General features: G+C 38.1%; 2 protein-coding genes across 3 annotated transcripts in view; both read left to right on the forward strand.

The window, feature by feature from the left end:
• The window catches only part of rpl18 (ribosomal protein L18), a 12,909-nt gene extending 7,603 nt beyond the window's left edge, over positions 1-5,306 (forward strand). Inside the window, exons 2-8 of the mRNA XM_015381194.1 lie at positions 6-159; positions 706-792; positions 898-1,005; positions 2,632-2,730; positions 2,816-2,939; positions 3,920-3,989; positions 5,173-5,306. Of these exons, the coding sequence (XP_015236680.1) occupies positions 157-159; positions 706-792; positions 898-1,005; positions 2,632-2,730; positions 2,816-2,939; positions 3,920-3,989; positions 5,173-5,248 (567 nt within the window). The 5' untranslated portion in view covers positions 6-156 and the 3' untranslated portion in view covers positions 5,249-5,306. The remainder of the gene's footprint in view (positions 1-5; positions 160-705; positions 793-897; positions 1,006-2,631; positions 2,731-2,815; positions 2,940-3,919; positions 3,990-5,172) is intronic.
• A 230-nt stretch (positions 5,307-5,536) lies between these two features.
• On the forward strand, positions 5,537-21,846 carry sphk2 (sphingosine kinase 2). 2 transcript variants are annotated; one of them, XM_015381188.1, is made up of 8 exons: positions 5,537-5,628; positions 10,293-11,762; positions 15,743-15,892; positions 15,981-16,075; positions 16,169-16,284; positions 16,505-16,708; positions 16,983-18,594; positions 18,860-21,846. In XM_015381188.1, the coding sequence occupies exons 2-8, from the start codon at positions 11,300-11,302 to the stop codon at positions 18,920-18,922; spliced, it is 2,703 nt and encodes a 900-aa protein (XP_015236674.1). In that variant the 5' UTR covers positions 5,537-5,628; positions 10,293-11,299; the 3' UTR covers positions 18,923-21,846. The 2 variants fall into 2 exon arrangements, with proteins under 2 accessions (XP_015236674.1, XP_015236675.1); XM_015381189.1 differs by lacking the exon at positions 5,537-5,628 and adding an exon at positions 6,344-6,362.
• The last annotated feature ends 359 nt before the right edge of the window (positions 21,847-22,205 follow it).

Consider the following 22,205-nt stretch of genomic DNA (forward strand, 5'->3'; position numbering starts at 1 on the left):
TACAGCAAATTGTACTACCAACCACTGGGGGCTCCAGCCCGTCATTTTGAACCGGAAAGCGCACGCTTCGTAGCCAATCAGAAGGCCGAGATTTCAGAGCACTCTGTTATCGCGAGACGTTGTCCCTTCCTTTTCCCTTTTCGCTCTGAATCCAAGATGGTAGGTACAGCTAACAGATATTGTAATATATGATAGCTGTTTTATCCACTTCCATCCTCTTTGTCAAACCAAATAATTTTGCTGATTTGTATTCAAACATGACCCGAAGTTATTTTGTGTTGAAAAACTGCCGTTCTTTTCAGCCATTTGTGAATCCCGTCCATATTATACCTTTGGTGCCGCTTTAAGTCATGTTGCCGACTGAAAGCCAACACTGAAAGCTCTTATGTGAGCGTGATACTGTTTTAAACACTAGCTTACTTATTTGTACGGCTTACAATCGTTTCAAAGTTCAATTGAGATAAGTGAAATGTCGTATCCCTTTTACAGCAGTGGGTTTGGATCAAAGCTAGGCGCTGTTGTCAACGTGTAGACTAGCTTCGGCTAACTAAGTGAAATCCGTACTTGATCAAACATCATTCCAAATGTGATTAGCTTACTGTGGTTTAGTGTGGTGTTATGGAAGTTTTGTACTAAACTAATTAACCTAACTGTTATTTTTCATTGAAGTGAAAATTCACCTCATTTTGTCTTTTATTTTTTAAGGGAGTCGACATCAGGCACAACAAGGACCGTAAGGTGCACAGGAAAGAGCCAAAGAGCGAAGATATCTATCTGAGGCTCTTGGTCAAGGTAAATGCACGCTGTTTTATCCCATTAAATAGCTTCACTGATATTTATTTGTGCTTTGAGTTTGTGTCTTGTGAATATTTTCTAATTTGTCTTATTGTTTTTAAGTTGTACAGGTTTCTTGCCCGCCGCACAAATGCTCCCTTCAACAGGGTGGTCCTGAAGAGGCTGTTCATGAGCAGGTCCAACAGGCCTCCCATCTCCATCTCCCGCCTGGTTAGTCTCACATAGTTCAGAAAGTTTCTGCTCCACCTTGGCAGCATCATATGTAGATGGATGCTTGTATGTTCAGAAGTATCAGTTTTGCCATGTGTATTACATGGCGCATATTGGGTTGTAAAGGGGGGCCTTAATTGTTTTGAGAGATCTGCTGAACTTGAGCACGTCGAACATGCTGTGGCTTACAATTTTTAAAATGTGTTATAATAGGGATATTATAATTACTCATCTGCCCCATTTTGACTTATTCTTTTTAAAGAAGGTTGTCCTTTTAGATTTTCGTTGTGATGTTGAAGCATAGTTTTAAATTGACACCTTCTAATAGCAAGTTAAAAAGCAGGCCAGGTTTTTTTTTTTTTTTTTAAGAGACTTTAATAGCAAAAAATGTCAGAAGTTTATAAAAGTTCTGTTTTGATGTATATGAAGTATTGCATTATATTTGCATCTTCTACGTGTAGCTGAATTGATTGAAAGGTAGAAGAGTGAAACCTTTAAAGTCGTAGGGAAGTCATATATAAATGTCAGATCATTCTGGCTTAAACATGTATATAAATGTACTCATTATCAGATGATATTGTCCCAAAACTTACAAAATGTATATATAAAAAAAAAAAAAGAAATCCTGTCTTAAAATCTTTTTTTTTTTCTAGTTATCTTATGCAGGCCAGTTAGTTATACGTCAGCTTGTACACTTAAATTTGGCCAATGATATATCAACGGTCATCAGTCAATCTAATTTTTGTCTGTCATAGCACCTTGATTCATATGTCGCAGCTAATATACGCAAAGGTTGAAATAAGAAATAAGAATCATTTATTTTACCATCGAGTTACATCCCGGTGTTCATGGGAATGGAGGTCTGTTTTCGAGCTAATAGCACTGGCAACGTTGCGATGCAAGGGCTCAAACATGTACGGTTGTAAGCCTTCTACACCAAACCAAGCGTCTGGCGTCCTCTTTCAAAACAACTTTGTCCCCACTTTCTTCCTCTAAATAAAAAATATATGACGAGGAGACTCCTCCACGACCTCCGACACCAAACTCTCCTCCTCTTGCATGTTTCCTCTGTCCATAGCATTCCTTTCAGTGTAGTTGCCAAGTGCTACTTGATCCTAATTGGGGAAAAACTAGTTGGTTCCCATTGGGAGAGCAAGATGCTTCCGATAAACCGGCCACAATCAAACTTGCTTGCTAACCTTCACATTCACTTTATTCACTCTTGTAAAGTTGGAAACCGCTCTGGAGAATTCAGAAATGCAAGGGTTGGAACAGCCATTTCTTTACAACTTTAAGAAGGGGGGGAAACATTCGGATGGAAGAGTGCAGCTGTTTAAGTCATTTAATCTGGCTTTCCAGAATGTTTTTGTATGTCCTTGGTGTTTAATTTTTTTCTTACTTGGACCGGATAAATTATAATTAAAGGAGATGACTAACAGCCTAGTGTTTAATGTGGAGAAGAAAAATTGGCAAACGTGATGGATTGCAAATCGTTTTAAGCCACACAATGAAACTCATAGATTTACATGTTACAACCCAGACCCCCGTTCACCCTTGGCCTTGCATGTTCTTGTAAATCGTTTTTCATCATGAATTAAACCTGGCCCTCTTTTGTCTCCCAACCAGATCCGTAAGATGAAGCTTGCTGGCCGTGAGAACAAGGTCGCAGTTGTTGTGGGAACTGTCACTGATGATATCAGGATTCAGGAGATCCCCAAGCTCAAGGCAAGTCTTTTTTTTTTTAGCTTTTTTTTTTTTTTTACCCCTTTATTTACTTTGTAGCTCTAAATTTGTATATTTTGCTCCTCAGATCTGTGCTCTCAGAGTGACTGACGGTGCCCGCCGCAGGATCCTGAAGGCAGGAGGGCAGGTGATGACATTTGATCAGCTGGCTTTGAGTTCTCCCAAAGGACATGGCACAGTGCTGCTGTCAGGTAACTGATATTCTCTTATTTATTATAGGTAAATGTTCCAAAATGGCAGCATTGTGCAGATTTATAGAAATTAGCTCAGTTATATCCACACTTAATGAGTTGGAAAACAATCAGAAGGCGATAACATTGACTGTTCTGTTCCTATCCAAGATTTATACTTTGGTGTTGACATTTGGTTGCTGGATATAAGTTATCCTCAGCATATTACTGTTAAGTACTCAAAAATGGCTGCTTTTTTCCCCACATTTTCTGTTGGTTTTGGTCTCAAAGTCTAGAAAAAAAAGTAATTAAATTTACCTTGTTGGGATTTTTTCTTTCACTTTTTATTCCTTTTTTTTAGGTTTATGCCTAATAAAAACAAAACATAAAATAACAGTTTAAGAATATTGACAAGAAACAAATGTTTAGTTTAGTAACTGCTTTAAGGAATCTGTGTAGGTTATTGATATTTTTGTTTGTCCACAAAAGCAGTGAAATATCCTAACACCACACCCAGAAAAGCATTGTGCTGTAACATGATTTGTGTAACCTGCAGATAAGCCCTGTTTCTAGTTAAAGGATTGCCAGTACTACTTTGTATCCAGGAGTTTCTGAATATGCAAAACAAAATGTAACATTCTGCAAAGAATAGATTCTCGAAAGAAAATCACACATCGCTCAATCTTGTAAAGACACATCTTGTTTTCATCTAGTTTAGAATTTTACTGACCTGTGCATCCTTATTTCGTTAATCTATTGTAAGATTATCTTTTAAAACATTAAAGCAGCTTGATGAGGAGTAATTATAAACATAAAATTACATATTATGATCATTCCTTTACTCTTCAGGTCAAAGGGAACAAAAGTTGCTTCTTTTTTTTTTTTTTTACATTTCACTATAATTGTAGTGAAAAAAATTTTGAGATGTAAAACTGCTGAAGTTGTTTGAGAATTTTAATGTCCTTTTGTGCCTGTTGCTAACATCTTGATTTCTTCACTAGGACCCCGCAAAGCCAGAGAGGTGTACAGGCACTTTGGAAAAGCTCCTGGAACCCCTCACAGCCACACCAAGTATGTATGCACACATCAACCAAAATCAATAATCACACTGTTGGTATCAATAATTTGATGGTTAAACAGAGGAACCCAGTAAAACTAACATAAAAATTTTTAAATATATTGAACAGTTTTTATCCAGTAAATCAGGGATGTCAAACTCATTATTTCTAGTCACTTGGGCATAATCAAGTATTTAAAAGGGCTGTTTGAAGCTGTAATTATGAAAATTTGATTTCATTATTCATTTAGGAAGAGTATACTAATCTGGTATTAGATTTGGTCCCATTTAGATTAAAGTTAAGCCACTGCATGCACTTTATAAGAATGCATGCCTCTATTTTATAAAGCACTATTACTGCTATTAAGGGTTGAATAAATTGCTGGAGGCCAAATTCCGCCCGCAGGGCCTTGAGTTTGACGTGCACCAATTATCGACTTGATCAACTATTAAACTACAGGTCATCTGTGTTTTTGCAGTATTTAAGACTAAAACAGTCGTCAGTACATCTTAGATTTACACTTTTTCTAAAGAAAAAAAATTGAATTTTTTACGGTGCAAAAGCCTACACTGTATTTTGACTTGCTTAAATTATTGGACCATTCTATGATCGCATAACAATAGGCAACAGGTTACCTTATAGAAGTATCTGCTGATATTTTTTTAATCAAATGCCCATTAGGTTTTTTTTTTGCTAATTTTTTTTTTCCAATTGGTCGTTTTTTACCACGATTTTCCATCTTTAAAGGGACTCTTCTTTTTCCTGCTTGTAGTCTGGTTCAATATGTCTCTCTCTATAGATATATCTACCAGCAGAAAGTATCTCATATGCCTTTTAATCAGAAATTTTGCTAATTGAAATTGATTCTAATTTTAAGACTTTTAAAATATTAAGCACAGAAAAATTACTGGTGCGCCATTGTTTATTTTTATTCTGCTCCTAATTTATCATTAAGCCAAATTGGAACCAAACCCACTGTGGTGGTAACCAGTTATTAAATCTGAAGCAAATAAATCATAACATTAAAAAAGGTAATAAAACTAATAACTTTGTGTTTTCTTTACTCTGTGGAGGGGATGTATTGACAGATGCCTGAAGAGTCCCTTTTCACTCTTTCCTACAAACGATGATTTGAACTTTTGATCTCCCCTAAATGTGTTTTAATTAATTTAAATTTTTTATCATTTCTTCTTTAGGCCCTATGTCCGCTCCAAGGGCAGGAAGTTCGAGAGAGCACGTGGTCGCAGAAGCAGCCGTGGTTACAAGAACTAGTCTGTTTTTGTTTTTCATGCAATCTGATTAATAAAATGATTGGCTGTCCAAAAAAAAACAAGTGTCTGTGCTTTACTGGGAAAGTTCAAGAATGGGTGGATTTTTAGGACATGAATAAACTTCCAAAAATACTCCAGGCTGTGGGCTTCTCATTGTACCGTGATTGTCTTTGGATGAGCCTTCATCGGTTGGTCCGATAACAAATGACTGGAGCCGGAAGTGGCGTGGTGCTGATGATTGGAGAATGTCGGTGGGTGTTCCAATGTTTTCCTTGCCGTCATTGGGTTTCCTCTCCGCCGCTCAGAGCAGCAGCTGCCACGGCTCCACACACTTCCTGCTCCAAGGCACTTTTACAGTCCCGAAGACGAGGACAGGATGAGGTAATTTGAACTTTGTCTTGGAAATGCTTTGTGCTTTCAGTTAGCCTATATAAATCCATGTGGGTTAAAAAACGTGAAAAGCAAAATCTTTTTTTATTGTCTGGTTAATAAATCACAGCGCTCGCTAGCTAACAGGCTAGTTTGTGTACATCTTAACCAACAGTTTGACTTGTTACTGTAAAGTAGGACTTATCGGTAAATCACTAACTTATCGGCTCTTTTTACATCAGATAATGCAAATGTGGCAAATCTGGTTGAACTTGATCTGAAGCGACTAACCGCTGGCTTCTGCTAACTGACAGAGCTGACAGTTCAGACTAGCTAACCTTAAACTGGGGACGCATCTGTGAGCGTTTATCATTAAATCTATAATATGGACAGGCTTTCAGCTATTTATACGCTATCGAATAGTTTTTTATCAGTTGAAAATTTAAAGGTGAAGTTACCTGCCTAACAATTAGGCTAGCTAGGTTAGGTGGTCAGCATCGATCAAAGTTTCCATGTAAAGCTACGGATACCTAAAGTCCCCTTTAAGGGTTTAAAATACCTCTTTAAAGTTTGTAAAACACGTTTTTTCCTCCCGTCGTTATGAAATGAACCAAACGGTGGATTTGTCCGCTTTTCCTTACAGTAGTGTCTTTGTTTAGGGGGACAGATTGAGCCTGCTGGTGTTATTATTCCTGTCCCCGCCCTGCACTTCAAGGACGTAAGATGCAACAATGGGCATCAGTGAGGTGCATTTCTGCGGCTTTAATCAGATCAGGACATCGGCCAACTGTTGGTTTTGTCTGCCTTTCTGCTTGCACAATGTTTCCAGACTTTTCCAGAGCTCGGAAAACAGATGTGACCAGGTTGATCTCAGTCTGAGTGCTTAAAACAGGTTCAAATAAAGGCTCTGTCATTTTTTACAGTTCAAAGCTCAGTTACTTACTAGAATTACACTTTTAAATGTTAATTGCCTTGAAAATATATTATTATGACTAAAACATACGCATCAATGCAAATAAATATTTATTTAATCTACATTTTATGTGATTATCTGTTTGGAATTATATTCAGTCCCCTTTACTCTGCTTACTTAATATTTACTATAAATGGAAACAATCAGAGAGAAATTCGATCCCTTGTAAAAATTCAAATCAAATCCTAACAAAAAAACAGAAAAATGGCCCCACAACATATTGATTTACCACGCCTAAACACAAATGCACTTCACTTTTTTATTTTTACCTGTTAAAACATAATTTTGCTTCACTTTAACAGCTGTACACTTATTTGCAAATCACATGAGAACACACTATTATAAAAACAATAAAAAATTAACAGAAATATAATTTGTATTTATTTCTTTCCCAAGGCAACCTTATGTCTTTTATAATAGTAGAAATTTTAGGAAAATCCATGCTGAAGTGTTTCTTTCAGCTTATTTAATATGATAAAAGAAGTTTTCAAAGCCTGAAAATCATCAAATTAAGATTGTTTAATTGTTAGTTTTGAACGTAGCTCATTTTTGCCTGAAAAAATCCTAGCATTGACTATATTTAAAGTTGTCCCTGAACAACTTCAGCTAACCCATCAAAAAACATTTCTTTGTACAACAACCTACAAGGAAGTGTGAACAAACTAATGGAACTGCATGGATCACATTTCTTCAGGAAAAGTCCACCTAGTGTCAGAAATCTGTATTGTAGCTTTTGTTAGATTGGTAAGATTTGATAAAACTCTTAAGGCTCATTATTCTGGTGGCATTAATCAATATAATTTTGGTTGAAGAACATTTTTAATATTAAAACTGAATATATTTCAGAGAAAAGCTCAAATAGCTGCTGATATTTCAGGAAATATGATCTTTGATTAATATATAAAAGAAAATCCATGATGAATTTCCATTATCTTTCAGATGCAACACATTACCAGTGTGTTTATATCTTGGATGCTTTTTAGAATTAGAATTTTAGAATTAAACTTTATTGTCATTACATTGTCACAAGTACAAACCCATCTATGCATTTAACTGATCCTTTTGGTGAGCGGTGGGCTGCGATTCTGCGGTGCCTGGAGAGCGGTGTGGGTTAAAGGGTCTTGCTCAGGGACCCAGAGTGTCAGTCCGTGGTAATAGGGCTTTAACTCAGAACCTCTGGGATAAAAGCGCAATGCCCTAACCACTAGGCCGCCACTTCCTGTATTCATATTGTTTGTCCTATTTGCAATTAGTTTGACTTATTTTTATAGTGCATAGTCCATTTTTCATATGAGTTATAAAAACAACATTTAAAATATTTCAGGACCATTTTAAAGGATTTTCTTACTCTTAATTTTCTGATGTGACATTAAAATACAAGATTTTGTAAATGATAATGTAGAACAAATGTAATACAATGAGACCTGCTTTTTCTCAAACATGTCTTTATTACTGCTGTTCAAAAATGACCTATCATTTCCGAGAATAAAAAACAACTTTGACTCATGTTTGAACTGATGCAGCTTGGTCTGTGTGCTACTCGCCTAATTTTAATTTATATATTCAGAAACTAGAGGGTGTTAGCTTTTAAATAATGTATTGCACATGTAATTTGGGCTTACAGTTCCTAAGTTATTTGCTTTTCCATTAGGGTAAGCAAAATAGACGAGAATTTCCCAAAATGAGGTGGATGTTAAGAGGTTAAACAAAAAATATATACAAAATAATCAATTAATCTAGCATATTCTGTTGAAGTATAAAAGTTAATGTAACACTTAACTTTTAGTGACCGATAATGAACTTAGCTTATTTATAAACCAGCTGGTATTGTCACAGCTGCTGACCAGGCAGACCTCCATTTTCGAAATGATGCCATCGCAAATCAAAACTTACCCAACGTCATGTGACTGCGGTAGGAAGCTGGAAGTTGATTTCGGATTTTATAGGTTAGAACCAATGCTAATGATGAATAAGGAATTTTCCAGAGCAATGCATGCATATGTTACAATATCCCCTATAGTGTATTTCTACAGTATAAAATAGTCTGATAATGCTGAAACGATGGACATATTCCACCACAGCTGTTGTTTCTTTTCATTGGATTAACAAGGAAATAATTTTGTTTAGATGATTCAAATAACTCAGAATACCTTTGCTTGTTTCCAGACCCATTTATCAGTTCCTAGTAATAAAGTCCTAACAGAAATACTCCAGGAGTTATATTCTTAATGAAAGTATTATGATCAGGACCCTGGTGAGCACTATTTAACACCACTATTTGCTGTTATATAAAATAGTTTGATACAGATGCAAAAGTTGTTTGTATGAAGCAACAAAAATGGCAGAAAAACATAATAAGTCTGCAAATGCTTTTACTTGCTGGGTAGTCTTAATTTAAATTTTGGGATTTTGTGTACTTCTTTCTATAATCGTCTGTGAACCAATATACTTTCTTTTAACTTTTTTGCTGACACGCTTGAATTGGATGCTTTGATACTATTTTACAGTTTAATAAATAAAGAAACGGTTGCTTATGCCATTTGTTTCAGTTTGAATTCAGTGTGTTTAAATCATGAATAGTTATTCAATGTCTAAACCATTTTTGTGCCATCAGTCTATCAGGAAGTGATTGACATTGTCACTATGGTTCCTGAAGAAATGTAAAATATAATCTGTCAGCAGCTGAGGTTCAGAACCAATGACCTCTGTAGTGCCGTAGGTCACGCCAACATAAACTAATCATTTTAGCAGCGCCTCACTAAAAAATAGTTCAAATAAGTATGTTTTATGTAAAATAATATATACAATGAAGATGCATTAGTTTTTATTCATTGTTTAACCAATATGAATATTTATTTACCAATCTAACTGTATAGTGAATCATGGCAGTCTTGGTCTTCCATATCAGGGGGCAAAGTGTTTATCAACATAAGATAACTATAATGACCATTTCCGTATCAGTGCTGTGGTTTCACAATATAACATTTGCACTTGCTATCGTTAAATCCATGTGTGCAGTAAAGGTAGACAGTATATGTTGGGTTAAAATATTTAGTGTCATGCCTTTGAACTGTGCCAATTGAAAGAAAGTGCTGAGGGTATTGTGTTCATGATCGGAAATGATAGTCTGCCAACTGCTGATGTCATGGAAATTTTTCCACAATGATATTGCATTGTCATTTTTGCCCAATACCTCTTGGTGTCTCAACAATTGGCATATTTTTGTGGCTGCAAAAATCAGATACATGTTGCTTCATAAAGCAAATCTTAGCACTGCAGTGAAGGATTCAGGATTCAGACTGTGATAGAGGACACTTTTCTCTAACCCCCTGAGCGCAAAGGAACAAAAGAGTATGTAAACGCTTACAAGCTGCAGGCATTTGCAGTTTTTCATGCAAAGTAATGTGTTTCAGCAAGGCTGGTTAAGGATGTGTGACTGTGAGTCAGTTGCAGCCCAGACGCACCTAAGGTCAAGGGGCGTGAGCGATGTGGCGTTGCTTCATGCTCTGACTATAATCTCTTCTGCTTATCAGAGTACCGCCTTGCAAGACTCTGATTGATAGAACTGAGATATTGTCCTATGGAAATAAACTATACTGTTAGCTTGGTGAATAAGAATTTTTTTTAAACATTATTTTAAAAAGAATATACCAGGATCACTTTGGTAACTCCTGACTTTTAACTTTGCTTTCTGTTCTTACAGGAACAGAGATGTTTGGGAGGGAACGTGACTCCTCAGGCTTCACTAAAGGACTCTAAGATGACATAAACTAAGGACTCACCTGGAACTCTATCCTTGTGTGTTTGCTTTGTTCCGTGTCTTTGTTTGCTTTGCTTTTTCTCTGTATTTTTTGTCGAGTGTCATTTGGAGAAGTGTTTTTTTTTTCTACTACAGAATTGTTAATTTATAACACTACTGTCCTGAAAAACTTAATTTTTGTCACTCCTCCGGTCCGTGTCGTGCGTCTCCCAGAGGTTTCAGATAGCAATAGAAGTTTCAAAGGTCTTGAAAGCTTCACTTATCGTCTCCTTTGGACATTCATCACACTGCAGGCTGCACTTGTAATGCAACATACTTTAAAGAATCGCTGCACATTACTTTGATGATCCTGGCCTCCTTTCGTAGAGAAGGTGTGTTTTGGATTTTGTCTTATTCAGGCTTTATTGATGTATGATTTCCTCCTTTTAAGAGGTTTAGTTTTGTTCCTTTTGTGTGATTATTTAAAGCATACTGGTTAACTGCTCTGCTGCCTTGATTTTCTATAAGAAATGGCAGCTTTAAAACGAAATGTAAACCTTTTTAAACTTATGCAATTACGTTTTAATGATCTCTGTGTCTAAGCCACAGATTTTTGCAGGAAAGTGTAGAAGCTGACACCTGTTCATATCAAACTGTGATTTTGTTTTGTTTTTTCCATCTTCACTGGATTATTTCTGGAAACAAATGTCTCTTTATACTTAAAGAAGTTAACTGTTCAAATGAAGACCCAATCAGGAAAGGACTCACTAAAACAGAAGGTTTTTATTGTTTTTTGCCAATTTACATGAAGAATGAATTTAAGTGATTTCAGGGATGAAGTTCTTTTCAGATATTTTTTAATTTTTCTTTGCAAATCCTGAAGACCCGGTCGCTCACTAAGCTCCTGATTGCAGAGGCTTGTACTGTTTGCTTGCTCAGACTGGCAGACATCTTCCACTGTAAAAGCCAAGATGCGTTCCCCAGAACCCTGCTCCCCTTCTCCAGAAGAAGCCCTCCTTCATGGTCAGTTTGCCAGCTGGGGATCTGGCAGTAACAACAACAATAGCAGCGGCAGCTGCCCCGACAGCCCAGGAGGCTCAGGAAGCCTCTCCCCCACCACCTCTCCAGCTTCATCGTCTAACTACGCTTTGACCCTCACCCACACCCACATCCACATCCAGCGCCTCTCGCCACGGCCCACAAAGGAATCCCGTCTCCTGCTCCCTCTGTCTGAACTGGTCGGTTGCAGCTGTCCTCGTTCTCCTGCACCGCCGCTGCTCGTGCTCTACTGGTACCCTCCAGGCAAACGAAGGAAGGGAGTGTCCAGACGCAGGCAGGTGAAGGCATACCTGGCAGAAAGCAGGCCTGAAGCTGAGAGGTGGTCGGCTGCTGTTCAGTGTTTGCTCAGAGAAGTGCCCGTCACTGCTTACACAGGTCAGTGTCTTTTTCACTTCTAGCCTTTTTTTTTAATCCAAACTTGAGCCTCAGATCATTCGAACCATAATAGTAGATATTTTATAGACAGTACTGTTTAAGGCCCCTGTATTTTAAACATCAATGTTTCATTAAAAGGAGACTGTACAAATCTATTTTTGAAATCTAACTTGAATGTTATTGATTGATCTGAATTTTTTATTTTCTTACAAAGTTTTTTTGGAGATTGTTGAGTTGATACTAAATTATGATGAGTGCTAAAATGAATTTGGGATATTTGATATATTAAATTTAAAATGTTCAATAGCAATTAGATTTTTTTAAGGCTAAAAGACTATACACTGGCTTAATTTTTTATAAATAAGTATAATTAAAATATACAGTGATAATTGTAGATTCAAACCTAAAATATTCAATGGTAAATGTATATAAAGTTAGTGGGTATTAAAGGTCGACCATTGATTTTTAAGTCTACCCCCAAATGGCAGCGATATTCTCTGTGTCCATTAAGATCTTTGATTATTTTTAAATGCTTTGTTTAAAGAGGACCATTTAATAAATCCTAGTTCTTTGTCTTTGAAGGTTATGTACCTTATGACCTTTGTTTCGCTCCAGGAATTAACTTTAAACTTCACATTATGCTGCTTTCTTTTCTTTGATTGACGCCTCCTTTCAGGATTCTTGCTAATTATAGCTGAATGTCACAGCGGCCGAGGACCTTCCTGTATTTTTAGCCGACTCATTTTAGGTCTGAGGGAACCATTAAAAACTTTGTTTTGCACTCGCAGTCTAGAGCATATATTTGCAGATTATAGGAACAATCTAGTATATCATCTATTATATGCTATAATGTTATATAATATTTGGTTAAGGGTAAGGGTTCCTTAGCATGCCACTCTCTCCCTTTGCCTTACTAATAAGACTTGGTTATCAAACAGATAAGGGTTTATAGCTCGCTGTTTTTAAAGGATTTTTTTTTCTCTTTGTATCCTGTTAACTTCCTTTTACTTTAGAAGTAAATTCACCCCATCTCAACAAAGTTTCACTGCTTATCTTTTCATGTTTGGGATCATTGAAATATGCTGCTCCTTTCCCTCTTTGTTCTTCGATTTAATATTACTATTCGAATCGATGTTCTGATATTTAATACAGATTGGCATTGCATTTTAAGTCAGAGAGATGCTGTTATGTTGCTGTCTGCTACCAGAGGCCTATTTCAGGAAAGCAAGATAAGGATGTAAGACCAGTTTCAAGACAGCAGTAATGGATAAGTTCGCCCAGTGATTTATTCTATGCAGTTAGCCTGCTAAAAACAAGGCTAACTCAAACCTAGGGTCATATCTGCTCGGTCAGCAGATGTCAAAAAACAAGAAGCTCTTCTTCTTTTCGGGATTTTTGGCAGATGGCATCAAACATTTAGACATTACTGCCTTCTACTGAATTGAACTCTCGGCCGAAGCGTCTCACTAACCTGATTGTAAATAAGCCCTGTTCCCTTCAAACCTTAAAAATGCTCTATTTATCAAACCAGGGAGTTTAATCAGTGATTCAGTTTTCTTTGCGTTTATTATTTGTAATCGGCCTTCTTTTACAAAACATTTATTTTTGTAAAGACAAGTACTGTAATTATTTTTTAAATTATTACGGTGCCCTATACCTTGATTCAGCTTAGGATCTTCTAGGTGGATGTTTGATTGATTTGATTTGATTGTTTTTGAAAACAATCTTAATTTGGCAGAAAGGCCTCAATAAACTTTTGCTGTGTCAAAGGGAAAAGAGAAAATAGTTGATAAAGAAGCAAAGGTGCTGTCTTTAAAGTCAGGGCTTGAAAGCAGCTGCTTCATTGTGCATATACATTTTTGAGGCTTTTCCCTGAATATTTACCTGCACGACTGTTATCAGTTTCCTGTGGATGACATCTGCTACATGTGCAGACTGCTGGCTCCCAAAATTCAGCATCACTGCAACCGGGAAAAAAAAAGAAAACTCACAAAGAAACACAGCAATTAGAAGAGTTTTATTAATGCAATATTTTATACTGGTGAAACAATCCACTGGACATGGTTTTAATTTTTTCTGAACAATATTTTATATCTTTGGTGCTCAGATCTATGCAGGAAACTTTGGTTATTGGCATGAGCTAATGAATGAGAACAGGGATTAATCCCCCCTAGGCCTAAAACTGGTGATGGAACGGAGATGGGATGAACAATGGTTCATTCTATATAACTGCAGTTTGATGAGGGGATCTGCTTTGGCTTCCATGGTGAAACCCAGTGATTTGTGTCGGGCTGATGCTGGAGGTTCACTTGGAGAGTTTGAGACTTGGAAGATGGCTGCCAGCTAGAATAAGCCGCAGGTTTGCACAAACCTCCATGATGAGCAAGCATAAGGGGAGAGTGGAGAGAAAAAAAAACTCCCCTTATGTAAGGAACCTCAGGCCAAACCAGGTACAACATGGCTCATCGACTGGGGATGCCTCATAACTGCATTGTGATTCCAGACGTATCACTCGAATGGGGAGCAGCATAGAGGAGGAGCCAGATGAAGCTTGGTGACGAAGATGGGAGAGGGGGTGGAAGAGGGTTCAATCCTGTTCATCTGAGTCAAAAGCTGATATAGCCAGCCAGCTGTGCTGGAGATTGGTTGTGCAGCAGACTGAGGTGTTTATTTCAAAGTCTTTTAATCTGGACTCTGAATGATGATTGGGCTTTGAGGAGGTCCAGTCCAACTTTGATCGGCTTGCTTCAGTGATAGATGAGCCTCTGATTGAATTTTGATGATTCAGTTCATTCCATTGAACTGACACCTCGGCTTTATAATAGAGCCTTGACAGTTTCACAGATGATCTGTGTTGTGCTCAGATTTACTGCTACTGGTATGTTCTAGTTCCTGTATGTACAAAGATATGATGAAAATCTTAGAATCGTAGAGATGGTTGGCCACCCGCTGTTTAGACACAAGTCTTTTTGAACTCTTAAGATAAGTAAGAAGATCAAATATTTGTGCAGGCAACTTTCATTAAGACACATTATCCGTAAATTATAGTCAACATTTCATCTAGATACTGGAGTCTGTTCTTATATTTCCTCTTGACCTGCTGCGAGACCCTCTTTGGTCTAATCATATTAGTTCTTTATAAATATTGACAAAAAAAAAGTGATAAATCATATCTGCAGGTTGACAATATTTTGTTCTAGCTGCCATTCATGATGTACCCAGGATTCAATTCCAGATGGGGTTGCCAACCATCCCTTGAAAAAAAGGATTGGTCTCATATTTAGAGCAAACTTATGTGTCAAAAGACATCCTGGTTTGTGTCAAAGGTTTACTAAATAAATTTGCACTCAGAAGAAAATGCATAAAAGGATTTATGTCCATAAGATAGAAAACAGTGTCTGGCTGAGAAGTAATTTTGTTTTCGAGTTAGCAACCATAATTTTTAAGTATCCTGCATTCCAGTCTTAAAGTACTGCACCACAGAGAGTATAAATGCCGGGGCAAAAGAGTAATATAATAATATACGTATAATATAAATGGTAATGTCAACACTGGTTACAATCAGCTTTCACTGTTAAGTTGAGAAAAATGACAGGTTACTTTTTCTGTTATGACGTTTTCAATAGAGAGCAGGGGTTAGTGAATGTGATTGAATAATCTAGGCTGTTTGAACATTTAGTCGATCCCCCTTTGTTTGCCAAATCAGTCAATGTGCGATCAACCTTGAGGACTGTTGGAAAATAGCTGCAGGGTTTAACATGATTGCTTACACCTGGTTTGACGTAGATGTGCCTGTGGAGTCTGGCATCATCATACTTGAATCTCTGTATCCAGCTTTTGTAAAATAGGCCTCTGTTCTGGTGGTGATCTGTGTAGATATGATAAAATATTTACAAAAAGTACAAGGCTTTTACTGTAGTTTCGGAAACTCTGCACCTCGGTATTTAACCTGACAACATTGTCTCCTCTCAATCTGTCAGAGTTTTCAAGAAGTCTGCTACCTCGACCCAGGCGACTACTGTTATTGGTCAATCCCTTCAGCGGAAGAGGCCAAGCAATGCAATGGTGTCAGACCCACATCCTGCCAATGATTAGAGAGGCCAACATCAGCTACAACCTCATACAGACAGGTAACGCAAGACCCTGGAAGGATTCTTAGTAAAGAACAATGGTGTTGGTTAGATTATAATAGGTGTTGCCTTCAATAATCTGTTGTAGAACGTCAGAACCATGCAAGAGAGCTGATCAGAGAGATACCGCTCTCAGAATGGGACGGCATCATCATTGTTTCCGGAGATGGCCTGCTGCATGAGGTAAGGTATTCTTGGTGCAAGGTGGAGCACAATTCAATTTATTTGCAGCCTTTGGTTTACGGAGGTTTCCTCATGTTTTCTTTGGTTCTGTAGGTTATTAACGGACTGATGGAGCGTCCAGACTGGGAACAAGCAATAAAAACTCCTGTTGGGATTCTGCCCTGTGGCTCTGGAAATGCACTGGCTGGCTCAATCAACCATTATGCAGGGTGAGGAGAGCAGTGGCAATAAGTCAGGATCTGGATATTAACTGCAAGCAAAAAAGCAGGAATGAGTGTTTGAAGGGAAGTTTGAAGGACATGTTTTCAAATCTTAGTGGTGGATAAACCGTTTGAACTGGTCATATATCTCCTAGTATTTCCCTTGTTAATTAAAGCCATTCCTGCGAAAGAGGTTGATTGCTTTTCATCTTTGTCCCCCTTTCCTCAGGTATGACATGTGCCTTCGAGAGCCGCTTCTCTTGAACTGCTGCTTCTTGCTCTGTCGAGGCGGAGTGCGACCCATGGACCTGGTGTCTGTCACAACAAGCCCTCTTCCATCCAAAAACAGCCATGCTGCAGCTCCTAGGAGACTGTTCTCCTTCCTCTCTGTGGCCTGGGGTTTTGTTTCTGATGTCGACATCGAAAGTGAGAGGTGTGTGTTGTGTAAATCTGAAGTTATTTAGCAGTGATGCCCCTGAATTCTTCGTTTTGCCAAATTGTAATTAAAAACTTTATGTAAACTTTTGCAAATTTTATGGGATTAATGATTATTTTTCGTGACAAATATAGGCTGCTTGGCGTTCCTGTGTCACATAATATTCAAGTGAAATGAATTTGTGGTTCAAACATGACAACAAAAATGTGGGAAAGCTCTTTAGGATGGAAGACATCAGAAATTAAGTTAAGTTTTTTATGTTTTTTTCCAGGTATCGTGGCTTGGGCTCGGCCCGCTTCACTTTGGGCACCTTGGTGCGCATAGCTTCTCTTCGATCGTACAAAGGCCGTTTATCTTACCTTCCTCCTTCTGTTGTTACCACATCTTCAAATGGGACACCTCCACCTAGACGACCCCTCTCCCGCAGCATTACAGAGGGACTGGAGGGCTTCTGTAAAATGCCTATCCATCGCACCTGCTCCGATATGGGCATCAGTGAGCAGAGGAGCCTTCTGCGCAGGGGTGATGGTGAGAGGGAAAAAGAGGAGAGACAGAGAGAGAGGACAAGGAGAAGACAGAGGGGGAGAGGAAAAGGAGCAGGTGTGGTGAGAGCTAGCAGTTTAGCGGAAGACAGAGAAAGGGAGGGGCAGATGGAGATGGAGGCAGAAGAGGAGAAGTCTGGAACCTGTTCAGAGAAGTCCGGAACAAGTTCAGAGTCAACCGAAAGGGATGAAGCCAGTATGGGAAGAGACGAAAGGTTGGCAGGGATTAAGGATGAAAGGGAAGATGAGGAAACATCGGAGCAAGACTCTTGTGAAATGTTGGAGGTTGACGATGGGGGGGATGAGGAAGGTAGTGGTGGTTCCCTAGAGGCAGATGGAGTGTTGCGTGCGAGGGAATTGGGGGATAGTTATGGGTTGGACATGGGGAGAGAGGCACAAGAAGAGCCTGGAGATGTCACTGCTTGCCAGGATGGTCCTCAGAAAGCCAGAGAGATGGTAAGAAAGAACTCTGCTCCTTCAAGCCAGATAGCAGAGACTCTGCTGAGCCAGCCTCTCAGTCAAGAAGCCAGCAGAGATTCTGGCATCTCATACGGCATGGAGGACATGGATCTGAATGAAACCTACTTCCAGAAACAGTCTTACCCTCTGGATGTGGCTCGTGAGCGATCGCTCACCATCTCCTCTCCCTTCCGTCACAATCCCTTCTCCTACAAGCAGAAAGCTCTGGACCAAAACCATAATGCCTCCCGTCCAAGACCCCACTCTCTCCTCCAGCACTCCAGCTCCAATTCCCTTCCCCCTAAAATGACTCCCCCCTCTTTTTCTCCCACACCACCATCGTCTCCATCCTGTGCGTCCCCGCACTCATCGTCCTACCTCGCCCCCCGTCCAAACACCCCTAATTCGACCCTGAGCTCTCCCTCGTTCCGTACGCCGTCCTCGTCTTTTGACTTTGACATGACCGAACCAGCAGGTTCTCTAAAGAACCGTCCGTTTTTCACGCTGCCTTTTGATATACCGAGAGACGACTTGTTGCCGCCTCTTGATCAACCCCTCCCCACCAGAGACTGGGTCACCATTGAAGGGGATTTTGTCCTAGTCTTGGCCCTTTATCAGTCCCACCTTGGGGCTGATCTTCATGCTGCACCTCAGGCCAGATTTGATGATGGCCTGATCCACCTGACTTTTGTCCGGGCAGGCATCTCCAGAGCCACCCTACTCAGACTGTTCTTTGCCATGGAAAAAGGAACCCACCACACTGTCAGCTCGCCATACGTGAGCCACGTAACCTGCAAGGCCTTCAGGCTGCAGCCGCTGTCTACACGGGGAACACTAACTGTGGATGGGGAACTTGTGCCCTATGGTCCGCTCCAAGCGCAGGTTAGAAAGATCACTACACAGTGCCTGTTAGTCACAGTACATAACTTTGTCATGTTATATATATGAAGTGATTTCTATGATTGATCACACTGATCTGGTGCAGAACTGCGGAGGAGGAAATTTAGAATACAATTTAATGAAATGAATGCGTTCACAAGTTGATTATTTCTAATTTAACTATTATTTAATTGGTTTTGGTACTTTAAATGGTTACATTACGCTGTGTAATCTGTACTAAGTCATATCTTTTTCTGATCTTTCACAGGTTCATCCCGCCATGGCCCGTCTCATTGTTGGAGACACTGGTGTCAAAATTACCAGACTTTGATAAGGGATTATTAAGCTTATATCTATCCACATATCAATACTCTAATGAATTATCTCTGTTGCCATTATGCCCACAAAGAGAGAACCATACAGTGGGCTGTTTGAGACACTAATCTTATTTGCAAGAATCAGATTTTGTAGGGAATAATGAAAGGGATGATGGCGGGGATTAATACTAAATTGAAGAAAACTTTTTTTTTTTTTTTATACAGATGATTTTAAAAATGCGCTTTGTTGCACAGGTGTTGGATCACGTTAGGAAGGGGAAGGGGAGCTGCACAGTCTAGATAAAAAGAAGGAATAACAATACTAATTGAATGTTTTTGGGGTTTTTGGAGCTGATGCATGAGTTGAATGTGTACAATGTATGCATGCAGAGAAGCATTAACTAGGTATTGCCTTACACTTAGACAATGAGAAATAAAGTTAATATTCAAGATAAAACAGTTCTGGAGCAGAAAAAAAATTCTGCGATACTTTAATCTGCAATTCTTTCTGGACTCTCGCCTCCACATGTTTGGCAATTAAAACACAAAAACTTTTTCTCCTTAAAGTAATGCCGTATCTGTCAGTGCACAGCTCAGATGCACTTGTGTTAATTCTCTTATATATTAAGTCTAAACAGTGATAGAGAGATTTCAGGATTTTTTAAGTAATATGTTAAAAGGCTATAAGCATTTTAACTCTTAACATGTTTTTGACAAATCCTCTAGTTTCTTTTATATGGATAAAGTCGATTTGGTCTCTGAGGCTAAAACTGGAGCTCCAATCAGAGCCTGTTTCAAAGTGGACTTCTACTGGGTGGAAAAAGCTCAGACTAAAGAATATAATGAATAAAAACAAGAAAGCTCTTTTAACTGTCATAAGGTTTACTTTAGACTGTTGTATAGACAGAAAGGCATGGTTAAAAACACATGAGATTGGGGTCAAAGATGGTGTGCTATCAATTTATTCCTTTTTCACGACAACTAAAACATTTCTGATCAGAGAAACTTTCCTAAATAAATCAAGAGGGGGTTCAAAAATTTATGAGAGTGCTTTAAGTTAAGGTTATTTCTGGGATTTACACCATGTGGATTATATCTGTCAAGGTTCTGTTCCAAGATCATGTTTCATGCTGGAAAATTATTTAGGATGCACCATCTTATGTATTTTTTTTTTTGTAATTGGAGGTTTTTGTCCAGATAGCTTTTCAAAGCAAACCTGGTATTAGTTGATAGGTTTTGTGAAACAAAAAACTTAAACATCTTTGTAATCTGAGATTTTCAGAAAGTCCACTTTGATCTTGGCTGATCTTGGGCTTCCCATTCGCCTCAGCCCTTAGGCCTGACTAATCTAGCTTTATGCTAAATCAGGATACTAGTTGCCCACTGCTTGGTATATATTGACAGTTAATGAAAAGAAAACGCAACAAACAAATCCTTTAATCAGTCCAACTAGGAAATAACTTCAAGATAAAGTATTAAAATAATACTTAATCATTCCAGTTTTACTAATCTCCTTCTTCCCAATGTTATTTTTTTAAACACTCTCTAATTAGTCAACAGTAGAAAAAATGTCTAAACCTATCAAACTCTTAAGTATGTCGGTTTTAAGCTACAAAAAAAGACAAAAAGACTTTTCTGGATTGTTTGCTAACCCTTACTGACACTTGCGTTCTGCCTGCTTGTTTTAGCCAGTGGATGCACGCTGCTGCTGATGTCAGTGATACTGGTGTTTGCAACATGTTGAACATAGAAATGCCTGAACAAAGCTAGCTGATTTCTCACTGCTTTTAGCCACTTTGTTATTGAAACATAATCATTGCCTTAGGCCTCAGCTTTAAGAACAAGTGGAAGAAAGCGTAGTTGGATGAGATGCCTCAGTTGATTCAGCAATGCTGCACAGAAAGTGAATTTTGAAGCATTAAATTACGATGCATAGAAACTATTCAATACAACCAAGTAAAAAGTAAAAAACAAAAAATAGAATACCTTGCCATGTACAGAAATGATGAACCAAGTCACATTGCTTTATAAATTGTTGGATTTTGAAAACTTAAAGGTATGAAAGGTATAACTGACAATTTAAAAAACATAAGAGACTAAAAAGAAGACAACACTAAAATAAAGCAAGGATATATTGTTGGATCAAATGATTGATTATGTGGGGAAATGGGTTTAAAATACCAGCTTGAACTTGAAGAAATAAACCAGCTGCAGAAAGAGGCTGTTAGATTACTGTCTTTTACAGTTAAAACTTGCTGAAAAGTATAGTTTTTGAGCTAATTAATTCAAATGAAACAGTTTTTGAGCCTGAATTGTCTTATAGAACTCAGTTTTCTTACTGTAGAACCTGCTGCCTCGTCTGAAGATGAATCATTAGCATGTGCAATATGTCAATCAGAAGATGTGCCAACTGCAACGATCTCCATCAGCATACTGTATTTTTTTAATCAATGCCTTTGTATAAAAAAAAAGCTTGTAATTACTGCTGTTGAAAATGACCTGTTTGCTTACCAGGAAGTTTATTCTCCACCTTTGAGTGCACAATGCCAGTAGTCCAGTACAGTTTTTACACTATGCTTTCATATTTACAGAATGGGAGTACAACATTTTGAGTTTAAGCTTTTGCTATCACTAAATAGGAAAAAATAGACACAGTTTGAACAGAAATATGCCAAATTGTCTACTCACAATGTTGTGGAGCCTAGTTTTGATGGTTTACTTTTTTGGGGGCAACAGCTTCGTCTGTGGCCATAGCTGGGACCATGGTGTTTTCTAGACCAAGTTGATAGGACATTGCTGCAGTGCAACTCCTGAGTTGATAATGCCATAAAATTGTCTTTAATGGGCTGCTTGGAATGAAATAGTAATATTACTAAATTAATCGAAATGTGTGCGTATTGAGTGTACAGATAATGGTTATAAATTGTTTCAAATAAATGTATCTTCATAAGTTTGTCTGGTGTGAGATAATTTCTTCTGATTGGGTTTTATCGTTTGACGACAACATTGCAAGAAAACTGATTAGATTAGATTAGATTTATTAGCTTTATTGTCATTACACAGGTACAGGTACAAGGCAACGAAATGCAGTTTAGGTCTAACCAGAAGTGCAAGTGCAGGATAAATAATGGTTCTATAAATACAGGACATGGGTTCTACTGAATAAGTATAGAGATGAATACCATTATAAACAGAATCTTACTAATAGATAAATGTAATATATAGATAACTAGTGTTATGATCTAAATTTACAGCTGGATATGTACCGAATATAATATACAGGTGGATATTAATATA

This window comes from Cyprinodon variegatus, unplaced genomic scaffold (genome assembly GCF_000732505.1).
Source record: "Cyprinodon variegatus isolate N-32 unplaced genomic scaffold, C_variegatus-1.0 Scaffold229, whole genome shotgun sequence".
Lineage (NCBI taxonomy): Eukaryota > Metazoa > Chordata > Actinopteri > Cyprinodontiformes > Cyprinodontidae > Cyprinodon > Cyprinodon variegatus.

Excerpts from the sequence above, each read along its gene's own strand:
- sphk2 (XM_015381188.1), top strand. The coding sequence starts at position 11,300 with ATGCGTTCCCCAGAACCCTGCTCCCCTTCTCCAGAAGAAGCCCTCCTT. Across the intron at positions 11,763-15,742 it reads GCCCGTCACTGCTTACACAG|AGTTTTCAAGAAGTCTGCTA; the intron begins GTCAGTGTCTTT and ends TCAATCTGTCAG. Across the intron at positions 16,285-16,504 it reads TCAATCAACCATTATGCAGG|GTATGACATGTGCCTTCGAG; the intron begins GTGAGGAGAGCA and ends CCCTTTCCTCAG.